This window comes from Erithacus rubecula, assembly GCF_903797595.1.
Source record: "Erithacus rubecula genome assembly, chromosome: 2".
NCBI classification, from domain to species: domain Eukaryota; kingdom Metazoa; phylum Chordata; class Aves; order Passeriformes; family Muscicapidae; genus Erithacus; species Erithacus rubecula.
In genome coordinates, this window is record NC_136685.1 from 43,407,178 (window position 1) to 43,430,297 (window position 23,120).

General features: G+C 39.3%; 1 protein-coding gene across 5 annotated transcripts; it reads left to right on the forward strand.

The window, feature by feature from the left end:
• Positions 1-4,300: 4,300 nt before the first annotated feature.
• Positions 4,301-21,768, forward strand: CEP57L1 (centrosomal protein 57 like 1). 5 transcript variants are annotated; one of them, XM_079298747.1, is made up of 13 exons: positions 4,302-4,447; positions 5,000-5,137; positions 7,050-7,174; positions 11,046-11,190; positions 12,930-13,109; positions 13,693-13,814; positions 14,228-14,344; positions 14,616-14,693; positions 16,416-16,514; positions 17,237-17,314; positions 17,418-17,647; positions 19,023-19,167; positions 21,256-21,768. In XM_079298747.1, the coding sequence occupies exons 2-13, from the start codon at positions 5,119-5,121 to the stop codon at positions 21,469-21,471; spliced, it is 1,554 nt and encodes a 517-aa protein (XP_079154873.1). In that variant the 5' UTR covers positions 4,302-4,447; positions 5,000-5,118; the 3' UTR covers positions 21,472-21,768. The 5 variants fall into 5 exon arrangements, with proteins under 5 accessions (XP_079154874.1, XP_079154873.1, XP_079154876.1 ...); XM_079298748.1 differs by lacking the exon at positions 14,228-14,344 and having other exon boundaries at positions 4,301-4,447; XM_079298750.1 differs by lacking the exons at positions 5,000-5,137; positions 7,050-7,174 and having other exon boundaries at positions 4,303-4,447.
• The last annotated feature ends 1,352 nt before the right edge of the window (positions 21,769-23,120 follow it).

Sequence of the window (23,120 nt, forward strand, 5' to 3'; positions counted from 1 at the left end):
GAGCCTTGGTGTTTTAGACTTTGGTACAGCTCTATTCACACACTGAATGCCAAGATTGATTGAAAGTCCCAGCACTGCCTTTTATCTTTTTGAAGCTGTTTTTTCCACTGGCTCCAAATGAACTCTGGCTACAGGAAACAGATTGTGAAACTGGCTCCAAGGCCTAACTTCAGATTTCAGTCCTTTGTTTTATAGATTTTAATGTAGTACTTAGGGAATAGCAATGAGGATGGCTTTATTTTTTTTCCAAACCAAATCTCTGCAGTTTTCTGATACCAGATCAGGCTTCTTTATGCACTGCAAGACATTGTGGAAATCAAGGTCAAAGGCTACCAGTAGAATTAATCTGAGCCCAAAGTTAGGGGGATGTGTTTGTTTGATTTGTGTGTTCACTGACTGAAGTTAATATGCTTGTTTTTGATCCATAAAGAATGGATAAGAGAGAGGCAGAATTATGAAGGAAACAATCTGGCAACTCAACCAGAATTACAGCAGTTGAGTTTTCAAAATGATAAGCTGAAAAAAAACAAATTCGTGGCTGTTTTAAACTTCAGTATTTCCTTCCTTCATGATTTATCAACTTCCTTCTTTTTTTTTTTAGCTAGATAAGGACTTCTATAGCCATATGCAGATGACATCCAACTGCAGAATTATTTTTGAAAATAAATTTTGAAAATCTAGTCATTGTATTCATGTCCTTTCTAAGATATAAGATTTAAAATATATTATATTTATTTTAAAAGTTCATTCTAGTTTGTGTTACAAAAGAACACTTTACTCTAGAATGCATTTAGTCAAGTACTGGAGAACTAATAATAACACAGTAAAACTTGTGCAGTCTAGAAGGAACTGCTTTTTAAATTACATTCCTTCAACTGTTTTCCTTTACACCTGGTTTTGTTAAGGCTTACTTCAATTGCTGAATACCTAGGATGGGATGACTCTTCAAAAAATTCACCCTCCCTTTTTAAATCTGTGTTTTGGCATGTTGCCACAATAAATGGCACTCCAGAGTAAAATGTGCTTTTCTTCACAGCTACCCTCTGAGAAAACAAAGTTCTGTGACTCCTGTTTTGCAAAGAGACACCAAAAAGCCAGAGGCTATTCCTCCATTACCTTTGAACCCAGGCTGAAGCTTGGTGTCAAGCCTAAACCGTTCTGTTTGGGAGAAAATGTGTCCTTCTTTTGCTTCTGAACCTGTGTGTACATCTAATATGTTCTGCATGTATTGCAGGTATACATTTGCACCAAACCCTGCCACCCTGTCTCCTCAAAGGTCACAAATACAGCAGGGATGGGTAAATTAGACACCAGTTTTTTCTTAGGAGACCAAATCTTCCATGCAGAAAGTCTGTGGAATAGTTTATGCTGGAGAGTGGCTTGCTTTGAGAAGAGCTGGGCTATAATGTGCCAGAACAGATCACTTAAAGTCCTGCTGGACTTTGCCAGCTCTCTGACTACACTCCACTTAACTGCATAAATGTAACCTGAAACACTGACGACTAGGAAAACAGTATGGGTAAACTAAAAGTGCAGTTATGAAGAGCTCCTCTGAGCAGCCACCTGTACTTGTTAATCTGTTTCTGAATGGAAGTGTTTGGAATTGCCCCAAACTGGGCACCTTGGAACCTGTCTCCTCTTTGTTTCCTTTGTGATCTAAGAAGCAGGTGGAGCAGTTCCAAGAGAGGTCCTGCTGAGTGGAACCTCTCCAAGCCCAAAAAGTCAGGTTTTTCTGTTGTACCCACAGATGGCTCCAGTGCCTGGCAGAATTTGGTAGAGTACTTACCTTCAGTACAGTAACCCAGGGATTAAAGAATTGCCTTTTAGCTCAAAGGCATTTGCATCAACACCTCCTAACTACCAGGAGAGTGTCTCAGGTGCTCAGGAGGATTGCAAAATGGAAGGGAAGCATTCATCACCTCAGTTGTTGAATTTGTGTCCTATTGGAAAGGATAGCAAATACATGGCACTAGTGGGAATTACAAGGAAGATGACCCAGGGATCTGTAGGCTCTTATTCTTGATTTCTGATAACTTTTCCCAAGCCAGTGCTGTTTTTGTTTTTTTTTATCCAGGAACTATTTGCAACAGAAATGCATGAATTAACCCCAGGACCCTGTTTTGATGATTGAACTAGATGAGAGAGATTCCGCCTTGTTTTACTGTCTTTTGCCTCAGCTGCCTTGTCCTTGTTTGAGACTTTCATGCTTTTGGGAACAGGGTCATAACTTCAAACGAAAAGGTGGTGACTCCCTGTTTCCTTCCTGCTCTTCCTCCTCCCAGTCTAGCATGGTGGTCAGGGATGAGGCATGAATGCTCCCCAGGAACTCCCACTTCCTGGCCAATGCTCTGACCACTGGGTAGCAGCACAGAGAAGGTGGACACTGTTTCCTCCAGCTGCTCTTTAAAAGAAAAGGAACATTGCTTATTGGGAATTTTATATCTGCTGACAGCCCAAAAGGCCCTTTAAGCACCTTTGGCAGACTGTTAACACCGACCTTGGTGTTTTCCAGCAATAACACAAAGAAAAATGCTGTGACCAGCAGCCACATGAACTGAAGTCATAGACCAGAAAAGCTACAGAGACTCTTTATTCATTGTTTTAAAGAACAGATTTTGGCACTCACTGCCAGAAGAGGACTCAAAATTCTGAGTCCAAAGAAGATAAAGGTGCCAAGCACCAGGGTGGGACTTCACCCATGTCTGTGTTCAGAGTTTCCTCACCCCAAACCAAAGCTCTTGTTAGCTCCTCACTGAGCATGCTGCTTGTTTTGGATCTATACCTGCATTTCTTTTTCATGCAGGGAATGTAAGCCTGTCATTACCACACTCAGCCCTGAGGCTGAAAGGCTCATGTATCCTGAAACATCGGTCCCTTATCAGTCCCAACCCTCTGATTTATTAAGGTCATACAGAACAGAAAGAATTTAAGTCAAGAACATAGAGACTCGCTAAATTTCTTTGCATTTCAGAAACTGCATTTAGTTAATAGGGAAAAAATGTTTCTAAAAAGGTTTATTATAAATTGAAGTTAGTTTTCTACCTGCAAATGATGCTTTGGGTTTTAGCTTTTATTGCACAGGATTTTGTAGCGTCTTATTAAGATTTGCTTTTTCTGTGTCTCCAAAGCCATGCAAGTTTAAATATACAGATTATATAAAACAGGTAATGCCTTTGACTGTTTTAAGTCTCCCCAGGCAACTTGGAGCAGAAGTAGTGATAAAACCATTTCTGCATTTCTGAATACTCATTATACCATATGATATACAAACTATTTGGCATTAATATCTATAATATTGTGCCTGTTCAGGATGTGCAATGTGGATGTTAGAATTGATATGATTATTCTGAATCATGGAAACAGATGATATTTTTTAAAATCATTCTTCAACAAAATTGGTCTCCAAAATAATATCAAGGAATTGCTCTAACTCAGATCTGCTTTCATTATTTCTGCATATTAAAAGACAGCTATTTCAGACAAATATGATTTTGGGAATAATTCCTTGCCTGGAGTGAAACTTACCCTTTCCTTTTTCCTTGCTAACTTTCTTTTTCCTCATTCTGTTTCTTAATCTCCTTGATGTACAAATGCAGAATGGAGTTTTTGTTCCTTGCCAAGTGCCTAGCTATCTGTAGCACAGGAATATATGAAAAAAATGTAGGTGTGGTAGGTGGTAAAAAGAGACAAATCCTATGAATAATTACCCTCTTTGTGTTTCTCTACTCATCCATGTCAAGCTTTTGTGGTTATCTGTCTGAAATCTACCTCCTACTCCATCTTCAGGCTAGGTTAAAGGATAGTGGATGAAGAGACTGACACTTTCTCTGAGAAAGTATTGGTAAAAACAGAATTTTACTTTAAAAATAAATTCTAAGGCAACAGTGGGGGACACAATCTGTGTATTTCATCTGCCTAGAGGGCAAGTTGCAACGTTCAAAACCATCTTTCAGTGATACCATTAAATATTTGAGACATAAAAGGTGAGAATTATCACACAGTAGAAGTGTTTACTGTGAATGAGTCAACATCTGCAGTAATCATTCCCTACCTTTTTACATTTCTTCACTATGATTGTCATTTCAAACCATTCTTGTATTTGCCCTGCCCTACCCTAATATGCCGTTTCCATTTTGCATTTGCCTTTCCAATATCTAATTATTCTGCCTGTGCACAGATACAGTCTTTTGTACTGGAGTCAATTATGCTTGAAAACCTTCCCTTTACAGCAGCAAACTTTTTTTTTTTTTTTTTCTTCCCCAAATGTCCATAACCAAAGCCAGGAATTCCTTCCTGCCTTCCAATCTATCAGGACACAGTAAACGAAAGAAACTATGTAAGGAAGAGAGTGTGGTGGCATCAGCAGGAAATAACAGTGGACAGAACAAGTAGCCTTTTGCATTCTTCAGGTAGAGTGCTGAGGAGAACGCCTTCAATTTCCACATCAGTCAGTATACTAAGCAGTTTGTCTTGGAACTGGATTTTAAGTATAAAAGGAAGAAACTTGATAGTTAATCTTGTGAGGGATGGGTGGGCAAGTGGATATTTTTACTTTGAAAATTCCTAACTTTTTATGCTAGAAGAGGGAGTAGGAGAAAAAGATTACCAAATGGCAAAGAGCAAGGAACAAAGCTATAGGATCATGTAAACACAATAAAGACAGAGAAGATGACAGACGAAACCCAAATGTAACAGAAGGTACGTGAAAAAAGAGGAACAGAACTGTGGGTGAAGTGAGGAAGTATATTAATGACCATTTATAGTTTTTGGGGTTTGTTTGATGCTTATTACAAAAAATGTTTAATTAGTTTGTACTGTTTAAAGATAAATAAATGTAATTATTTTGATAGCACTGTATTACAGGCTAAATGTTTTCATGCTACGATAGCAATTATTACTAGATAGGAATTTGCAGTCTTGCTCCTCTAAATGCTAAGTTCAGTTATCATCTGCATGTAGAGGTTAAAGCCATTTACACCAATTTCATTTCCCTTCCAAGGGTTGATTGTGAGTGTATCGTGTGCTGTTGGATGAAGGCCCAATTGGATGAGCAATTTGGTCTGCTGTACTCTTTGAAGAAAACAGCAAAACTCTAATAACATTTCAACCCAAGTTTGCATGCTTGATTTACTGCCAGGTTAGAATCTATTCCCCAAAAAATTGTTAAAAACATCACAGTTTTGTTTTTTTCCTCCAGGTTGTTTCTTTGCCTTATTCACAAAATGCTTGTATAACTCACTCTGTTTTCTTTCTTCCTCTTTTTTTTTTCCCCTCTATCAAAGCAGAACTAGAGAAATATCAGTGTGAATGCTTAGAAATAAAATGCTGACACAGTGAAAAGTCTTAGGAGTTGTGGGCATTTGTTGGGTTGTCTGTGGTTTGAGTTTTTTTAATTAAAATGCCAGGTTTTATCCTACTTGACAGTACATGTGGTGTCATAAGAAAACAGAGAATGGCATTTCTTTTCCTTTTCTTCCAAGAATGAAAAACGATGATTGTAGGAAAGTTCCGCCTAAGTCTTGATGTTCAGGAATGGATGGGCTTTGCTACAGTACTATCAGAGAATAGAATGGAAATTTAACCTTTATGTATCCAGTTCTCAGACTGCCAGTGTGTATCTCTCAGTTTGTAAAACAAACTGCCTCCCATGGATTTGGCTGTGTCAGTTTTTCAAAACACTCCCAGGTTCCTTAATTTCTCTTAATAAATTTTTGCCCATTTGCTCTGAACTTATTTGAAGTGGAATTTGACAAAATTTAAAAATCACATTGAAATGCTTAATGATTCAGTGAGGTTTCACTTCCTATTAGTTTTGCAGCTGCCTCCATCTCATGTCTAACCCACTTATATTAGAGGAGACATGGGAGTATCAGCTGCTTAGATATGTCCTGAGCGTTGTCATGTGTCAAGCTGATTAAAGTGGTTGTATTAGGATGCTGGAGACTGGGTGTTCCCAAAACAACAATGCAGTTTGCCCACAACATTATTTATTTCTTTTTTTTTTTTTCCTCTGTGGAAGGGCTGTTCTTTGTCTGCTGGGAATAAGGCTGAGTGTTGCAGCATAGCTAGTACAGCTGACCAAGCTTTTTTCCCAGTTCTCAAAAAAAAAGTGAAAGGGGAAAAAATACACCAGTTTGGATTGTGTCACAAAAATGGCTTCTCACATAACCATTAGCCAGCAAGGCTTGGCTCAAGTAGACAAGGCAGCAGCCAGAATTTTGGGACCTGCTCAGTATAGCCTGTACTGGGGCAGTTGTTTAGAAATTCTCTTATGTCAGATAAATACTGAATCTGTCTTTGGTTCATCTAAGGCTTTGTTTTCAGTTATCAAAGAAACCACTATAAATTGTGCATGCCCAGTAGGTCAGGCCAGAAGATAGATATCTTTGTATTTCTTTCTGAAAAATGCTTTGATCTGTTTTTTCTTTTTCCTCTTTGAAGGTGTTCTGACAGCATCTCTTTCTTTGGTTCTAAAAGGTTGCCCTCACAGCAATTTGAATGAACCAGTGTCCTTGTGAGATAGCAAACATCAGAGAACTTAGTGGAAGTATCCCTTACATTATCATGTTATTCATTTAGTGTGTCTTTTGGGAGACTGTTAAGCCAGCATTATTCCCTAAGTCTGCTGTTGTTTACATGTGGAAAAAGCTTTTCCATATGCTGCTTTACAGTATGAGGCGTAATTGTATGTGTGGCAAAATATTTCCGGACTTTCACTTCAGGAGACAATTTTTTTAAACTTTGTAATGAAGTGGCTTGCAATGGAGGAGAGAAACAGAGAAGGGGAGGAGGATGATGAAGCCATGAGTGATCTTTCAGTAACACTTGGGATTTCAGTTGTGTTCAGTAATTCTCCACTGTTAGTATACTTGCTTGGGCCAGACAGCAGTAACTAAAATGTCAATTGGTTTTCACACTGACCCAATCCAGTACCCCTGGTGTTTACTGCTGGCCTTATTCAGCAAAAGTAAATAGAAATGGTATAAAGGTAAATTGTATTAGTACTTAGATGACTGTGGTGAAATGGGAAATTCTGTTTTTGTCTTAAGGTACCAAACTCCAGTTTACTTGCTGTCTTTTAAGGCGTGACCATCGCATATACTGGGATGGACCTGATGGTGAGATTGCTCCCCAGTGTACTTTGTGCAAGCTCACTCTCAGCCTGCATGTGATGGTGAGCCAAGGGGCAGAAGTGGTCCCACTGAAGGGACCAGCCCTTCTCATGCTCACTCTCCAGGGCTGAGCACTTCAGCTGCAGCAAGGCAGGAGATGGGCAGAGTATTTGCATTAGTGCAGTGCTGTCACAGGGCTAATGCACTATGCCTGGCACCTTGCACAGGGTTACAAATGTGTGGCACAAAACTCCATGAGCCTCCTAGCTCAGATTTGGAGAAAAACATAGCTGGCTTGCCCAGGCTGATGTTTAATCGCAGAATATTCTGAGTTGGAAAGGACCCATGCAACTAAGTTACCCCATGCTTGATGCAGCTGGTATTGGAACCGGTTACTTTGTATTTTTCTGGATAAAATAACACTGAGTATCTGACCATCACTACTGCATCCACCAACATGGGCTATACCATTTCCCATTAAAAACCCAAAGGGCCAGTGTTGACTCCAGATATGACCTGAACAGCACAAGTGCTTCACCCTGCTCACCACAGCAGTGTAGCTTGCTGGGGTGGGAATAAAGCATTTCTTCCTTCTTCCCCTCTCCTCTGCATGTAGCTGGGGTTATTTTGTCAGCCTCTGTTTAACATGCATACTTCTCCCTTGGCTCTTGCCCAAACTCAAAGGAGTGCACTGCTTTCCTCAACCAAGGGCTTGTCTAAGCAACTATATTCTGGCTGCTTTAACAAGTGCTGTTCACGTGCTAAATCCCCCTAAGCCTTGTGGAGTTACATTAGTACAAATGTTGTTTGGGAAGCAATATCTGCTTTAAAGCACCTCTCTAGGGCTGTGTACCAAGTGTCCATGGCAGCACCATGGAATAAGAGAGTGGTTTAAGCTTGCTGTGTGAGACTTTTTAAAAAGCAAACCTGGTTTTGAAGGTTTTATGTGATGGTTTTTAAATACTCGGGGTGGAAAAGTTGTGGTAGGCCAGTTGACGTTCAAGCATACGTCAAACTACTTAATTATTTCCTGATATATTTCTTGTTGCAGTGGGCTGGAAGTGGCCAGGATGTTTAGTGATGTCTTGCTGGTGTAGAGTGGTCTGGTCCTTTTCCTGGCACACGTCTCCTTGCCTGAGGTGTGCAGTGTTGTAGATGTTCCTCCTGTGCAGTTTGGTTGCTATAAACTCTGTTTACCTGCTGAGCTATTAGGACTTGTCTGCACCAGAGCACTCCTACCAGAGTAATTATGCTGACACAGCCTCAAAGCACTATAGCAACCATGCCCTCAGCTGCTCCACACAGCCTCTGTGTCTGAGGAAGCTGTGGTAAAGCAAGGCGTCCATAACTGTGTCTGAGCAGTTTCTGCAAACACAGGTGTCTCGGTCTTGTGGTGTTTGCTTTCACACCCTGTGCTGAGCCTGTGCTCTTAGGAGCAGCTTGGGGAGCTCCCCCTCCAGCTGGTGGGTGTTTATTATCCCCTGCTGTGCTGGCAACGTTTTGGGGTTTTGTGCTGAATCACCACCACCAGGCAGGTGAGCTGGCCTTTTCTTTTTCACTTCCCTTTGGTTTCACTTGCAGAACTAAGGGGGTTTTATTTCCCTGTCTGCCAAATAGGTGTTCCCTATGCCCCCTCACCTTTGTATTACTGAGCTTGTGCCCAAACTCTCAAATTTTCTGCTGCTTTATGCATTATTTGCTTCGGATCACTGCCTTCCTTAAACTGTCCACAGACCTATCTCCTTGGAAACAGCAAAACTTGTTTATGTGAAAGTAATAAGGAAAGTAATTGATGTGTAGCTGTGCAGGCATGCAGAGGAGCCATGTTCCACTGGGGGATGTTGGAAAAGCAAGTCTCCACTTACACTGACTGCCAGAAGGTTGGATGGTGTGAGCAAACCACCTTCTTCTGCTGTTTCCAAAGTTGGCTTTTATTCACAGAAGTGGTAGGAAATTTCTTGCCTGTGCATATACTAATTTTTATGGACTTTTTTTTTTTTGTTAGTCTTTTTCATCACAAATGTGAAGCAGTTGGATAGCAGCAGGAAATTTTTGAAGTCTTGCTTATCTCTTATTTTCTGTAACTCCATACTGATGCACTGTGCCATGACCATCTCATCTCCTCTCTCGTCTTGGCCCTGACCACCCCTGTGGCCACAAGACTTTCTCATCTATGTTTTGAGGTTTCTGCTGCTCCTTGCTGTGTGCCATTCACTACTATTGCCTCTTGTGCTGTTGGGCATAGTCAATAGACCTGGTCAGGTGTCCCTGGATGATCTTTCTCAGTCCTTCAGAACAGAGGTAGGAGGGCTTTGTGGCCATATATATGGTGGGGTCTCTAGATGGGACCTCTTCCAAGTGATGGTGGGGTGCTTGGCTGTCTGCTACTGCCAACCCAGCGCCAAGAGCTTGTGGGCTGACCTTGAGTAGGATGGCAGCAGGGGCCCATGGAGAAGGCCTTGGAAAAGCCCTGTGGCAGGAGGGCAGCCTGGATAGACTCCCTCTTTGGGACCAAGGGGGCTGCTCTGAGTGTGACCCCAGGGGTGTTAGCACACAAAAGTGTGATATCTGAGAGACCCCAAGTCAGGCAAGCCCTGGTGAAGAGATGCTCGTGTTGACATTTCTGTGATGACTCTTTGGAGGAAGAAAGGAGATTTCTGCTTGGCCTCAGTTTAGTGCATACGTAGAAGAGGCAGTGTGGCTGGAAGATTATTTTTTGGGTTTTTTTAATACAGCCTTTGGAACAGGCTTTAGGAGCTGTAAGTGCTCCTAGAAAGTTTTTTTGTTATTGAAAACTGTTTTCCTTGTTTGCCATTTAGTATCAATAGCTTCTCCTGGGGTATGCTTCATCAGCAGGCTTTAGTCTTGGCCTGTTTCTTCCTCATGTTACTAGATACCTCCTTTGGGTGATTTTCTTGGGGACTAACACATGTAAATAGCCTTACCCAAGCGGGAAGACTTTTCCAGCCTTGTATTTTAAACACAAATGATAGAGCAGTCGTAATTGTTATATCACTGAACCTTCTAATAAACTGTTTTTCTATTAGCTGAAGCTGTATACTTCTTCACTTCTTACACTGTATCAAGTGAAATGCTTGATACTACTTTGATAGGTAGCTGCAGGATGATTTCAAACTTGCTTTAACTTACTACCAGTTATATTAACCTAAAGTATTTTCTGCACATTTTACTGTCCTTATCTTAAGTATTAAGAAAAAATTCTATTTGACAGGATATGAACTGTTTTCAAATGTGCTTCTCATAAAACAAAGAATGTGAAAAGGTGGAACAGAAGGGGAGTGAAGAAGTAGGACTTTATACACACACCTAGTAATGGAGATGGTACTGGGGATATTACATATTCAATATCCTCCTGTTAACATTGAATGTGGAGAACTGTGTCTTTATTATGTAATAATTGTAGATTATTATTATGCAATAATGGTACATTATTTACCATGTGTAAATTGGTTTTACATCCAAAAAGATGGGGAGAAGAGCACTAAGGACACAGCAAATGGAAACAGGCTGTAAAATCTGGAATGCTTGTTCTGCAGGGAGCACTTAGACTCAATGCATTGAGGTCTTTAAAATAGTTAGTAGCAAATGCTGTTAATACTTGGGTTTTAAAAGGACAAAAATCCACATAAGATATTAAAAAGCATTAAAAGAAAAAAATCTTGGATAATTTTGGTCAGTCAAAGGAAGCTATGTTTAGTGTTATGAAAGATATTGTTTTATAATTGCATTAAAAACAGGATTTTTCTGGTGGGGTGTGGGTATTATTATTGTTGTTGTTATTACTACTATTATTATTGTTTTGGTGTACATGATCTGGTTTGATATGAATAGAGCCAGGGACAGCCCAGTGACATACTTTTGAAAAGGAGTCTGTTAAAGAAATAATGTCATTAAATGGGTCTCTTTCTGCAGGCTATGGACTCTGAATCAAAGAACAGTTTCATAGGAAGCTTTCTTCAGCCACCAGATTGGAAGCTTCCTGCAGCCTTTGTTTATAAAGAATCAAAGAAGTTGGCAGCTGCTGCTGGTGACAGGCCTTCTCTCCCAAATAAGCAAGGTATAGCCAAAATATGTCCTTAAAATGATCTTTTTAATTGTTCCTTGTGAAATCTCTTGAGCAAACTCCCCATCCTATTTGACTGAGTTCAATGACTTGCTGCAGTTATCAGTCTGACATTGAGACAGGATGTATATGTGTCCTGAGGGAGTAGTCTCCCTGAAGTCATATGTCTAGAATGGAAACCTCTACAAGTTTTCTAACATCCTTGTAAACTTTGGCTTTGAAATTTGTTTAACTTAAAATTGTCAGACTTCCTCTGAAAGCAAAGAAGAATGCTTCAAACTCAGAAGTAGTTCATGACTTCAAATACAGGAAAAAAAAGATCGTTAGTATGGTACACTGACCTGAAATTGGCTTTGCATTTGACTCCTTCCAGCTTAAAATCACTTCTAAGTTTTTGGGGTTTTTCTTGCATGTTATGTTTCCTTGGGAGAACTATTGAACAATTCAGACTCCCAGGAAAGTTAGTAGCAGGAAAGTTAGTCCATATGAAATATGGTTGTCATGTGCCTTAATGGGTAACTGCTCTCTGGAGCTCACAAGACAATGCTCAGTGGCTAAACATATCTGGAGAGGGTGGGGAATATTAAGGATACTCATACTTGGACTTATTATCATGGACAATTTTGCTACTTTGCATAGACATAGCCTATGAGTGTGCATGTGATCACTGTTCTTCACCTGAAAAATCTGTGATTTCTGTAGTAATCTTATGTCATAGAGAGTTTGGGCTTATTTGGATTGCAGTGATCAGTTTAGTGCTGTGTAGTGAAGTGATTAAGGAGGTGTTTACCAATAGAAAGATGGAAAAGGTGGTCCCACTTCATCCTTCTGCTTTCTGGTATTTGATTTTTGTTTTGTTTTGTTTTGAGTTTTCATTTTATGTTTATTTGGTTTTTGCTGTTATGTGTTTTTGTTTGGTTTGGGGGGTTTTTGTTGTTTTTTTAATGGGTCTGTGATAAGATGGTGACAGTTAAGGAGGTAGCAGTATCTGATGGTATTCTTTTGATGAGTTTGGAATAGAGAAACTGTCGATTATAAGATGTCAGAAAATAAGCTTAACTTGTTACAGAGCATGTCTTAAGCTTCCACAGGTCTGTATGCTGTATGGAGAGCTAGCAGACTTTTTCTTGTAGCTGAAATTGCAGCTTTTATTTTTGGTAAAATTTGACATACCGAATTGAGGTTGAAAGCAAAATCTTCTAGACTTGTTTCTATGGTTTAAAGAATCATCAAACACAAGATACTAGATGTTGAAACATTACCTTTTGAAACAATAAAGTATTTAACAATGTATCCTTTGCTAAATTGTAATTGTATCTAATTTCTCCCCCCATTTTGAGCTTGTTTTCTCTTTTCAATCTGTCCAGACCAGTTGCCTTACACCAAAACTTGTGACCTCACTTGGATATCTGTGTTTTCTGCTTCTAATTAAAGAGAAGCCCCAGGGTTTATTATATTCTATTTGCCATGAATTCTTTGTGTTTGCTGCAATTTGGAATTTTGCTCATAGGGCCAGAGCTTCGCACCTCAGTTATGCAAGGAAACACATCCATTTTCTCCCATATACGTTCTGCATATGTTGATGTACAGCTGGGGAATATAATTAATTTTAGGAGTAATCCTAGGAAGAAAATTTAGGTAGTATATTGTAATGTGAAGTGTTTTCTAATAATGATTATCATCACCAAAATAGGAACTGTTACTTGAAGTGTAGCTGTTGTGTTGTTTGCTAGCTGTAGTGGCAGCCCTGAAAGCTCTGCAAGAAAAAATCCGCCGTCTAGAGCTGGAGAAGTCACAGGCTGAAGACAAACTGTGCAGCCTCTCCAGAGCAGCTGCTCAGTACAAGAAGATCTTAGAGCATGATTCCTATGAGAGGGACACAGCACATCAAGAGCTGATGCAACAGAGGAAAGGTATTTCTTTTGAGTGATAAGGTGTAGCCACAGCAACATTAAGACTGTATAATCCAGGGAGTGTTTTGTTTTGAAAAACTGCTAATTAGTAGAGCTGCCTTTCATTTTTTGCTTCAGAACTGAGGAGGTACAGGAACTTGATAATTGTGGATGAAGTTGAGATTTTTTTTACATATATCAACCAAGTATTGCATAAGCCAGGAAGCAGTTTGAAAGACTAAGCATGTTTCAGGTGGTGTGTGTTTAACTCCTACAATAAGCTAGCAGCTGCTTACATAACACAGCTAACTTGAGAAAAGATAGGAGAAGATTCTCCTGCCTCAGATTCTGGTTAGATATCTGCTGATACAGATTAAAGTAACTGCAGTGCTCATACCTTTGGAATTCAAATTAGGGACTAGCTTTGAAAAACCATTTTGATTCTCATGTCTTATATATAAAATACATTTTAACCACATGACTTGTTCAGACCAACAAAACTGTTCTTGCCTGTTTTGGAGACAGAGAATTCCTCAATGAAATAACAGTCTGGCTAAATGTGTAGCTCCCTTTGCTGTACTGAATGTCTCGTTTCTCTCTGTAGATGCAAGTGTGCAGTTAAATGCAGCAAAATCCCGCTGCTCCCTGCTGGAGAAACAGCTGGATTACATGAGAAAAATGCTTTCCAGTGCAGAACTAGAAAAGAAAATGATTTTAGAACAACAGGTGAAGCCCTTCAGCATAATAACAAAGTAGTGACGTAGTTTAAAATTATAGAAATGTGCAGGAAGTTTTTTGTGGTCATTGTTTTTCCTCAGCTCTGCTCAGGCTGCTAGCAAGCAGAAGCAATTTAGTGTATGGCTGATGACAACCATTCAATGAATTGTATGAAAAGCTCCCTGGGTGGAACTCCTAATGAGCAAAACCATGCTAATACTTGCACACTGGGTAGACAAAAAAGCTGCTGGAAGTTTAAGTTGTCTTTGTCTGCCTGATATTTTTCATCACTTTGCAATTTAAAAAATAAGGAATTTAAACTAATTAAACACCTTTACTCTGGTGTGGGGTGGTTTGGTGGTTTTTTTCTCTCTGAAACAATTTCAGTCGGTTGCCAGCTCCATTCTTGCTTATTTTTCCAGGCTCAGCTTCAGAAAGAGGAAGGTCAGAACCGGTTAGAACTGCATGCAAAACTTGAGAAGCTTGAAATGCTAGAAAAAGAGTGTCTTAAACTTACTGCTACTCAGAGAATTGCTGAAGTAAGCATGCATGGAATGACTGTCTGAAAGTCATTTGGTATCATTTTATGCTACACTATTAATAGTACTAAGTTTTGCAAACTTACCTCTGTTAAAGCATACATGACTGAATGCCACCTTGGCTTCATGTGCATAAGTCTTTTTTCAGTCTGGGCTTTAAAAATTCCTACAGTCCAGTTTTATCCCCACATTACAATTGTGAGCTCCTCCAGACTTCTGATTCAGCATGACAAATTGAAGTGGGACTAATCATTCTTGCCTTCAAATTCAGGACAAGATCAAACACTTAGAAGAAAAGCTGTGTAAAGAAGAGCATCAGCATAAGCTAATACAAGATAAAAATGCCCAGGTAGACTGAAAAGATTTTATCTTATTTTTTAGTACTGAAGAAAGCTATTCTCTCTGTTCAAAATGCCTTTCTTGTTTTATTACATTTTAACTCTTTGTATTTATTACCCAGGCAGAACTCCTGAAATACTACCTAGATCAGTTATAGCTCTATATTAGAAAGTTTGCCAGGTGTGTTGTTTATCTCAATGAAGAAATATTCTACCTGTGTTTGTATTAGTGAAACAATTTATCAGCCTCAACAGTGCTCTAAGTGACCAGGTGGAATTAATTTCTAGAAAATCTATAACTGAATCAGGTTAATTTAATTTTTAGTAACTCAAAAGTGATCACATATGAAACCATATGAAACTAACCAAGTGAGGTCGGTTATTATGTTTGTTTTCCTCCCTCTGTTGAGGTCTGTAGAAATCTAATACATAGGGCTGTAGTTGGAAAAACCTTAATCAGTAATATGTTGTTCATCAAATGAGATCTTGTATAATTCATTATTCTGTGAAGCCATAATCAGTTCATTGGGCCAGCATCCATCTGAGAGAGTGTTTGCCAAAGAGAACAAAATGATGAAACCATTTGTTAAAGGGGCAAGGTAGTCCTATTCCAACCCTCACTTTGTGCACAAGTAGCAGCCAGTTTGAAAGAGAGGCCAATTGTGGGAGAATTCCAGGGGAGTGGGGTGGGGACTGCAGTGCTGAAGAGTAATATTTTGGAAGAACATAAGCAAAGCTGAATTTAATTCATCACTGCTGTCAGCTCATATACCTCATCCAAGGATGATGGGTTTTCATCAATCCAGGAAGCTTTAAATAACATGCAGATTTGTAGCCCAGATGTCTGACCACCTCCAGAATCCAGCAGAATTACACAGTTGAAAACTTGTAGGTTTTTTTGGTTTCTTACTTAGTCTGCTTGCTGTTGCAGAGTAAAAGGCCTAGTACAGAGATTTTATTTTCCAAGAAACATGGTAAGAATTACTCTCCCGGAGCAGATAGTCTAAACATTTGCTTAAGAAAGGACTTAGATGCAGTAAACTGAGTCCTAAAGTGTGTTAGTACCCTCTTAATACGCAGCAGGATGGATTTAGGTCTGTTGGATCTGGGTTGGAAAGCACAGGAAGTGGTGTGGTTAATTTCCTCTTGATGACAGAAAAGCCAGAATATTCTCACTTCAATGGTGGACCTCCAGCGTTGTTTGGCTGGAACTGTAACACATGCCAAAACAAAGTCCTTGTCCAATGTTTAATTGGGAATGATTATCATCCTGTTTATCAGGGGCCTTGATAGCAACTTTGAACCACTGAGCAATGAGGATTGTCCAGCAGGTTTGACCTCAGTGTAATACAGACAGGCTTAGTTCTCTCTGTCCCCAGATTGCAAGAGCCAAATGTTCATATAATTTGGATTTTATGATCAGATCCTCAGCATGCGGCAGGATTGGCTTATCTCAGCTGCTGGTTGTCACCAGTGGAAAAATACAGCTGCTACTGCAGCTGAATATGAAAATGAGGAATAATAAGACAGAGTTGCAAGATCTGCCTGATACCCTGCCTTCCTTGTAATCTGTTCGGATTTTAAGAGTATCTTATGCCTTCCAAGCAGGACAATTAATAGTGCTCTTAATTGGTTTATATACATGCATGAAAGAGAGAATTAATTAAACCTTGTTATTTCGTACTTCTGGTATGACATTAAATTGCTGTTTTCTTTTTTGTTTATTGCCACAGCTTCAAACAGGATTTGATATAAACAGAATTTTGGTGCCCTCAGTAACATCTCAACACAATCCTGAAAAGGAAAATGGGAAGAACAAAAAACCTAGGAAGGTAGCATGGAAATTTTTATTAACATACTTTTGCTGATACCGTCTGACTTGCACAGAGACTGGAATTTGTGAAAAATGGTGCTGTAAGAGGCACTTGATTCATATGCTGCACTTTAGTCCACTTCTGAAGTGACAAACAGTGCTAAATAACTCTCTCCCCCATCCCTTTTTCTTCTTTCCTTCATTAATTAAAATGGTACTGGGGCTTGTAGGATATCACTGGAAAACGTTTCCTTACTAGCTTGACAATTACCTCTGTAAAGTCTTGCTGCCATTCCCCATGTCCTGTTTAACTGCCTTCCAGTTTATCTGGCAAAATTAGTTTCCAAAGGAGTTTTAGCTCAGCATCTTAAGATGGTGTGTTCTGGGGGGATTACTGAAATCAAGAAAAATTATTTTGCAACACATGTTACAGATAAGTCAAAATTTTGCAATTGTAGTTTTGAAAACTTAAGTAAACAAAGTTCAATTCCTTTAATGTTAGCCTGGTTGTTCAACAATCTCCTACATGCATATGGAATAAAATTTACTTGTGTCAGCTATTGAAAAGTCTTACTTGTTACACATACAGGAGGGAAAATATCTTTTTTTAAACCAGAAGAAAATGGAGGTGATGCATTTCGCTGTGTATTTATATTGAATTTTACTTACTAAAAAAAGGTTTAAGATTGTACTCTTGAGTCAGCAGATTGGAATTTCTTGTGTTATATTTTCTTATGGCAGAGAAATCCTACCATGAAGAAAATGCAGCTTTCACAATTACATGTAAAGGCTGGTGAACTACCTTTTGTGGCTGGGAAGGTAGGTGGATACCACTGTTCTCACTGAAGTGACATCTACAGTTTGAGTAAGGCTGTGTAGTTGTTAATTACTTCTGTAAGCCACTAATAATTCTTTTTTTAAGTCTGTCAGCTCCAGCCATTCTGTCAGTGCAAATGTACAAAGTGTGTTGCACATTATGAAGCATCGCCATCCATGGATCTCATCGCGAAGACAAGGAGGAGCTACAGCTGGGATTTCAGCACACAGTGCACTTTCAAAATCTGTATCCTCTTGTTCCACAACACCCACTGGCACCAGGAGCTTTTCAGACCTTCTGTTGGCCTTACAAGATGAGCTGGGCCAAATGAGCTCGTGAGTACTCTTCATTGGTGTTGTGAGTAAACGTGACTTCAGCAGTAGCCCACAGAAGCTGTAGTCAAGCCTAGCCTGTTTCAGCTGTAGGACTACCTGTTGACAGAATGACCTGAGCAGGCCTGACTAGTAGGATTTTTCTCATGCAAAAAATTCTTTCTGTCCTGGTGTTTCACTGGTCTTGTTTTTCTGCTTCCATATCTTCTATTTAAACAAGTTGCTACTGAAGTAGCAGCTGCAGCAAATGAAAAGCCTTTCAGACCTGTGCTTCTTAGACATTTTAAACATATTCTGATATATACAGAGTAAAGTAAACTTTTTGTCCTGGAGAAGACTGCAGAGGTAGTGCTGGTGTTGAGTAGGCCTTCAGGATGCAGTCAGTCTGGCTGGTGGAATGGGCTAGTATAGCTCTGGCATGAGCAATCCTGTCACAACATCTCTCCTGTTCCTTTGTACTCACTCTGTGCTCTTTCCTTACCGCAGTACCTGCTGGGTCTTTGTGCTGAGTCAGTCTGGTGCTCATACCCTTTGCTTGTTGATAGCAGGAGAACTTGCTGGTCCTGTAAGAGGGCTGGGAAAGAGGAACAGCCTCCTGCCAGAAAATGGGCAGGGTGTGGAACAAGCTAACACTTCAGATGGGAGTATATGTGTCTTTCTAGCCATGCAAGTAAATGTGCATTACAACCTATTGTGATTTTAGGTATCTTCCTGTTAATGCAGGCTTGTGGGGCTGTGGGCCAAAGCTCTTTAGCTGGTTGTAGCAGACATGTCAACATGATGAGCTGTGGTTTGAACAGAAGAGGATGTGCTGATTAAACCAGTTAGGAAGTTGATGCTGATTTGAAATGCTTGATGTGGTAAAATTTAAACTGGCAAGCAATCTCATGTTCAAAAAGCAATGTCGAGCTTACTCATGGCAGTTCAAGGACAGACTTTTTTTTTTTTTTTTATTGCAACAACCAGTTGCTTCAATTAAACTGTCAAGGAGAAGCAGTTACTCAGAAGTCATTAAAGAAGCTCTGATCTTTGTAAGGGGATTACTTAGATAAGAGTGGGTCTCTGGCTTCAATTTTTCAGGTATCTTGGCATCAAGATGTACACAATTTCTTTTACTTTACACATGTAGTTGTTATGCCTGTGGGAAGAGGGAGAAGTAAGATGGACATCAACTTAAAATTTGGAACAAGAGAATCAGACTCACGGGAAAACATTTTCCCTTTCTCATGTTAATATCTTCCAGATTAATGTGTATTGTGTGAGAGTGGAAATAATGCTAAATTTCTATACTCTGTACAAAATGGCTGGGAACTCCTGCAGGAATAAATCCTAGAGACTGTATCATGAATGCTTAGATTGCCGTTCTTGTCTTTAATAGTGAGTATCAGGAACTTCTGAAGCAGGTACAGGAGACTCAAGACTCCCAAGCTCGTGAAGACCTGGAACAGGAGATGGATTGCCTTGTAAAACAAATGGAGATGAAAGGAAAACAAATATCCAAGCTGAAAAAGCATCAGGCTACTGTAAGAATGAAATGTAAACTCTCTAGCTACTAACATTCTGGTTGAAATGCTGCCACAACTCTGCCTTCTGTTGTCATCAGCTAGAATGTCACTGGAATGTTTTAAGCCAAGATGTTCCAGTATGGATGATTATAATTAGACTGCTGGCTCATATTTTTGTACCTCAAATTTCTTCATTTGATCAAGAAAAAGTGCTTACAGCTGGCAGTTAGGAATGTATGCTGGTGGGAAAGCTTCCTGCCCTGTAGCAGTTCTGCAATACAGAAGTGAGTTGCACTGTCTGTCACTTCTGCTCACCATGTTAAGACAAAGTGTTGGAATTTCATTCCTTTGTATCCTGTCCCTCAGGGGAATGAGAAAATAGAAGCTACAATTTCTGTGCAGGCTGGATTAAATGTCCTTTGTATTACTGAAATATTGAAGCTTTTTTATTAACTAGGCTGACCAGAGCTTCTCCAAAATCATAGCTGGGCAAACCTTTCAGTTTTAACCCTTAAACTGTCCTCATTCTGACAGCATTTAATTTAGAGCCATAGATAACAACTTTTTATTCATGCCCATATAAAGTCCCTCTTCTGTAGCTGAACAGTCTAACTCTTTTGTAGCAATTTGGTTTGGGTGCATGATTAAACATTCAATCCATAGTTCTGCTTGATTGTTTTCTGTCTTTTCATCTTATGTTTCAAGATAAATACTCACCTGAGAACTTTGCTTATACAGGAAACAAAACCAAACTGAGCGTGAGACCTTATGAAAAGAGGAGGTTATAGTTCATTTGAATCTGACCAGTTTTATTCATATTAATTTTTGATGGATTTTACTCACTTAAACATTTTATTGTTCATGTAATTGCAAGCAATGTGTCATTGCAGATGTGTGAGACTTGCATGTTAGCAATATGGACAAAGAGCATTGACTGCTGAGTCCTCACTGCTTCTCTTGGCAATGTCAGCAGATTTTTTCGATAAAACTCTTATATTCTTGAAGACCCAACAATTATCATGCTATTCCTTGCCTCAAAATCTTGCTGACTTCATCCTCAGGAACCTAAGACAGTGGAAAACAACTGCACTTTGTTTCTTTCTCTTCCATATTGTTATGGCTACGGTTTGCTTTTGGTTTGGGATGATGAAGAGTAGCACATACAATGCAGTGCAATCTTGTTGTTCATCTTTGCCTCTTCCCAGTGTGCAGATCTTCTGGCAAGTCCTCTGTGCTCTGGTACAGCCTGGTCAGAGCACATCTCTTAGGGTCATGCTGTCTGTATAATTACTGTCCATCATGCCCTGGTGATCAACACAGACCATTCCTCTAACTCCTTGGCCTGTATTTTATTTTTTTCCTTTTGCACATAGACATTTTTATTTGTATTTTGTACAGACCAATCTTAATATTTCTTATGCATATTTCTTTTTCTAGAACCTGCCATACTAAAAGTGCCGTGCTAATCTCTGTGTTTCACAGTTAATAATATGTTCTAGAATGCAATTAAAGTTAATTATTTTTAGAAATGGATTTAAATTTGGAATGCATCCAGCTTAATTTTATCTTTGGGAAGTGACCTTTTCATGCCAAGTGGAAGTCAAGACTCATTATTTGACATTTTAAAAAACATTATTCAGCAGTTAACCCTATTTTTTCTGTTTTCTGTTTTGTTAAGGAGGCTTCAAAATAAGCTGCTTAGATCCAGTAACTGATAATTAACAATATACATTTTAGAGGTTTATTAGTTGTTTGGTTTTTTGTTAGGATAGTACAATCTGAAACAGAAAGAGACTGTTGTAAATATAGATTATTAAGAGATTATATTCCAGCTCTCTCATGCAAGCATTTTTGTTAGGGAGCAATGGGATTCAACGCCCAACTGAGTCTGGGTGAGGTCAGTTTACTGTGGTGATTTCTGTATGGACAAGGTCAGTTTTCTGTTACAGTGAGACCACTGTGCAATATTACTAAATTTTAACTTTTGTCCTTTTTTAATGTCTCTTAGTCATCTGTAGTTTGGAGTTCAGTAGAAGTCCAGTCAGCTCTAAAGCTGTGCATCTTTGGAGTATGTAACATGCTAACTAGTAATTTTTTTTTCCCTAGGTGCAGAAATTAAAGAGAAAAACTCAGACATCGAAGCAAGGGGCAACTCATGTCAAACTAAAGTGCAGTGAACTAAAGGAAGCAAGGGGGAATGCAGTCACTGTAAAGGAAAGTATGTCTAAATCTTGTCCTGGGCAGAAAAGCGGAAGTTCTCTTCAGCTACTAAAAGCTGTGAGGAAACTTCAGCTATCTCTGAAAATAGATGATACCATCTGAGAAGAATAGTTCTGAAGTTTGCTATGTTAGAAGTTTTTGAAATTGTCTGACACCTAGTAAATTTTTTGTTGTACAAAATACCTTTTAAAAATAAACTGGATACAGTGGACATGTACATTCTGAACTGCCTACTCTCCAGCAGGTCAGTTTGTTCACCTTAGAATTAACTTTCATGCAGTATGGCTGTAACTCAACTATACTTCCTTAATAAAGTAATAAAGTGTTTTAATGGACTAATGAAATGTTATTATTTCTTAATTTGTCAAATAAAATCTTATACTTTTTTTGCACTTAAAATAGTATATGATCTTTGATGTCCTATTTTCCCAGCCACCAAGGAGATATTTAGACCTTGCTTTTCCATAATGACTTGTGCTAGTACTTCTGTACAAATAAAAACAAAGGCCTTCCTTTCTCTAATAACTAAAGATTCAGATCACTGTGAATGAGGCAGAAGAGGTATTGTCTTCTTATTTATATATGTTTTCATTATTATTAGTATTATTACTTCATAAGCTTTATTGACAGTCTTAGTATTAGGGACAGCTGGGCTCTGGAAGCACAACGCATGACTTGGTTTAACTACAAAAATATGGGAGTGTTCCTGATCCGTGCGTGGGAGGGGCCACTGCCAAACGCTTGGGTGCTTGTCTTCTCTTTAACAGAACCTACTTCTAGCACAGTATACAGTGACTGAGCAGGAGACTGTCATAGAGGAGACCTTCAGCTCTATACCTGTTACCAATCTTCTTATTTGTGGATTATTTCTAGCTTAGAAAAGCACACTGTATGCTTAAAGCTGCTTAGACAAAATTTGAAGCCTGGTATTTTTTCTTGGTGCAGATAGCTTTTCTGAGACAGGTTTATGCATTTCTGGATACCGAAATCACTGATACTGGTAGGGATAGGGTACATAAATCTCTCTGGCTCCCTTTGTACTTTGCCCTGGTATTTTTGTTGACTACAGAATCCTGGGGAGGGGGTTATTTTGGAGCTAATGAAGCAGGGCCCTGGCTCCCCACTTGGGCAGGAGCTGTGGTGAAGGGCTGCAACTTTGGGTCTGTCAACCAGCTACTGGATGGGACAGTATTTAAACAATGGCAGCATTGAATAATCAGTCTTCAAAATGTGTGTGCTGACACGGGCTATCCAGTCCCAGAAAAAAAATTGTGTTTGCCCTTCTGTGGGGGTGAGTGGCTGGAGGGAAACAGCTGAACCTGGTCCTGCTGGTGGCTGGGTGTTTCTCATCTCTGCCTGCTTTAGAGCAGGGCCAGGAGCTGAAAAAGCTGTCTTGCTCAGAGCCAGCAGCTGGGATTTGAGAGGGGAAAATAGGAATGGATAATATATGAGCTTACATTGGCTGACTGGTTACATCACTTGTATTTCAACTCAAAAGATTTAAATAAATTTTAATAATTATTTTCTGCTTTTTCTTTCTGAAGCTTTTATTTCTATAGTGCATGTGTTTTCACACACCAAAGCAAAGTAGATGCATTTCAGCATCGGCTGAGAGATCCAAACCAGATATGAAGAAAATGTGTGCCAAACCAGTTTTCTTGCTTGAAGAAAAGCATAAAATTTGGTTTCAGATTGTATCTTGGGAGGGAGGAGTAGGGTAGGAGGTCAGGTTGTGTATTTACCTATTAGCA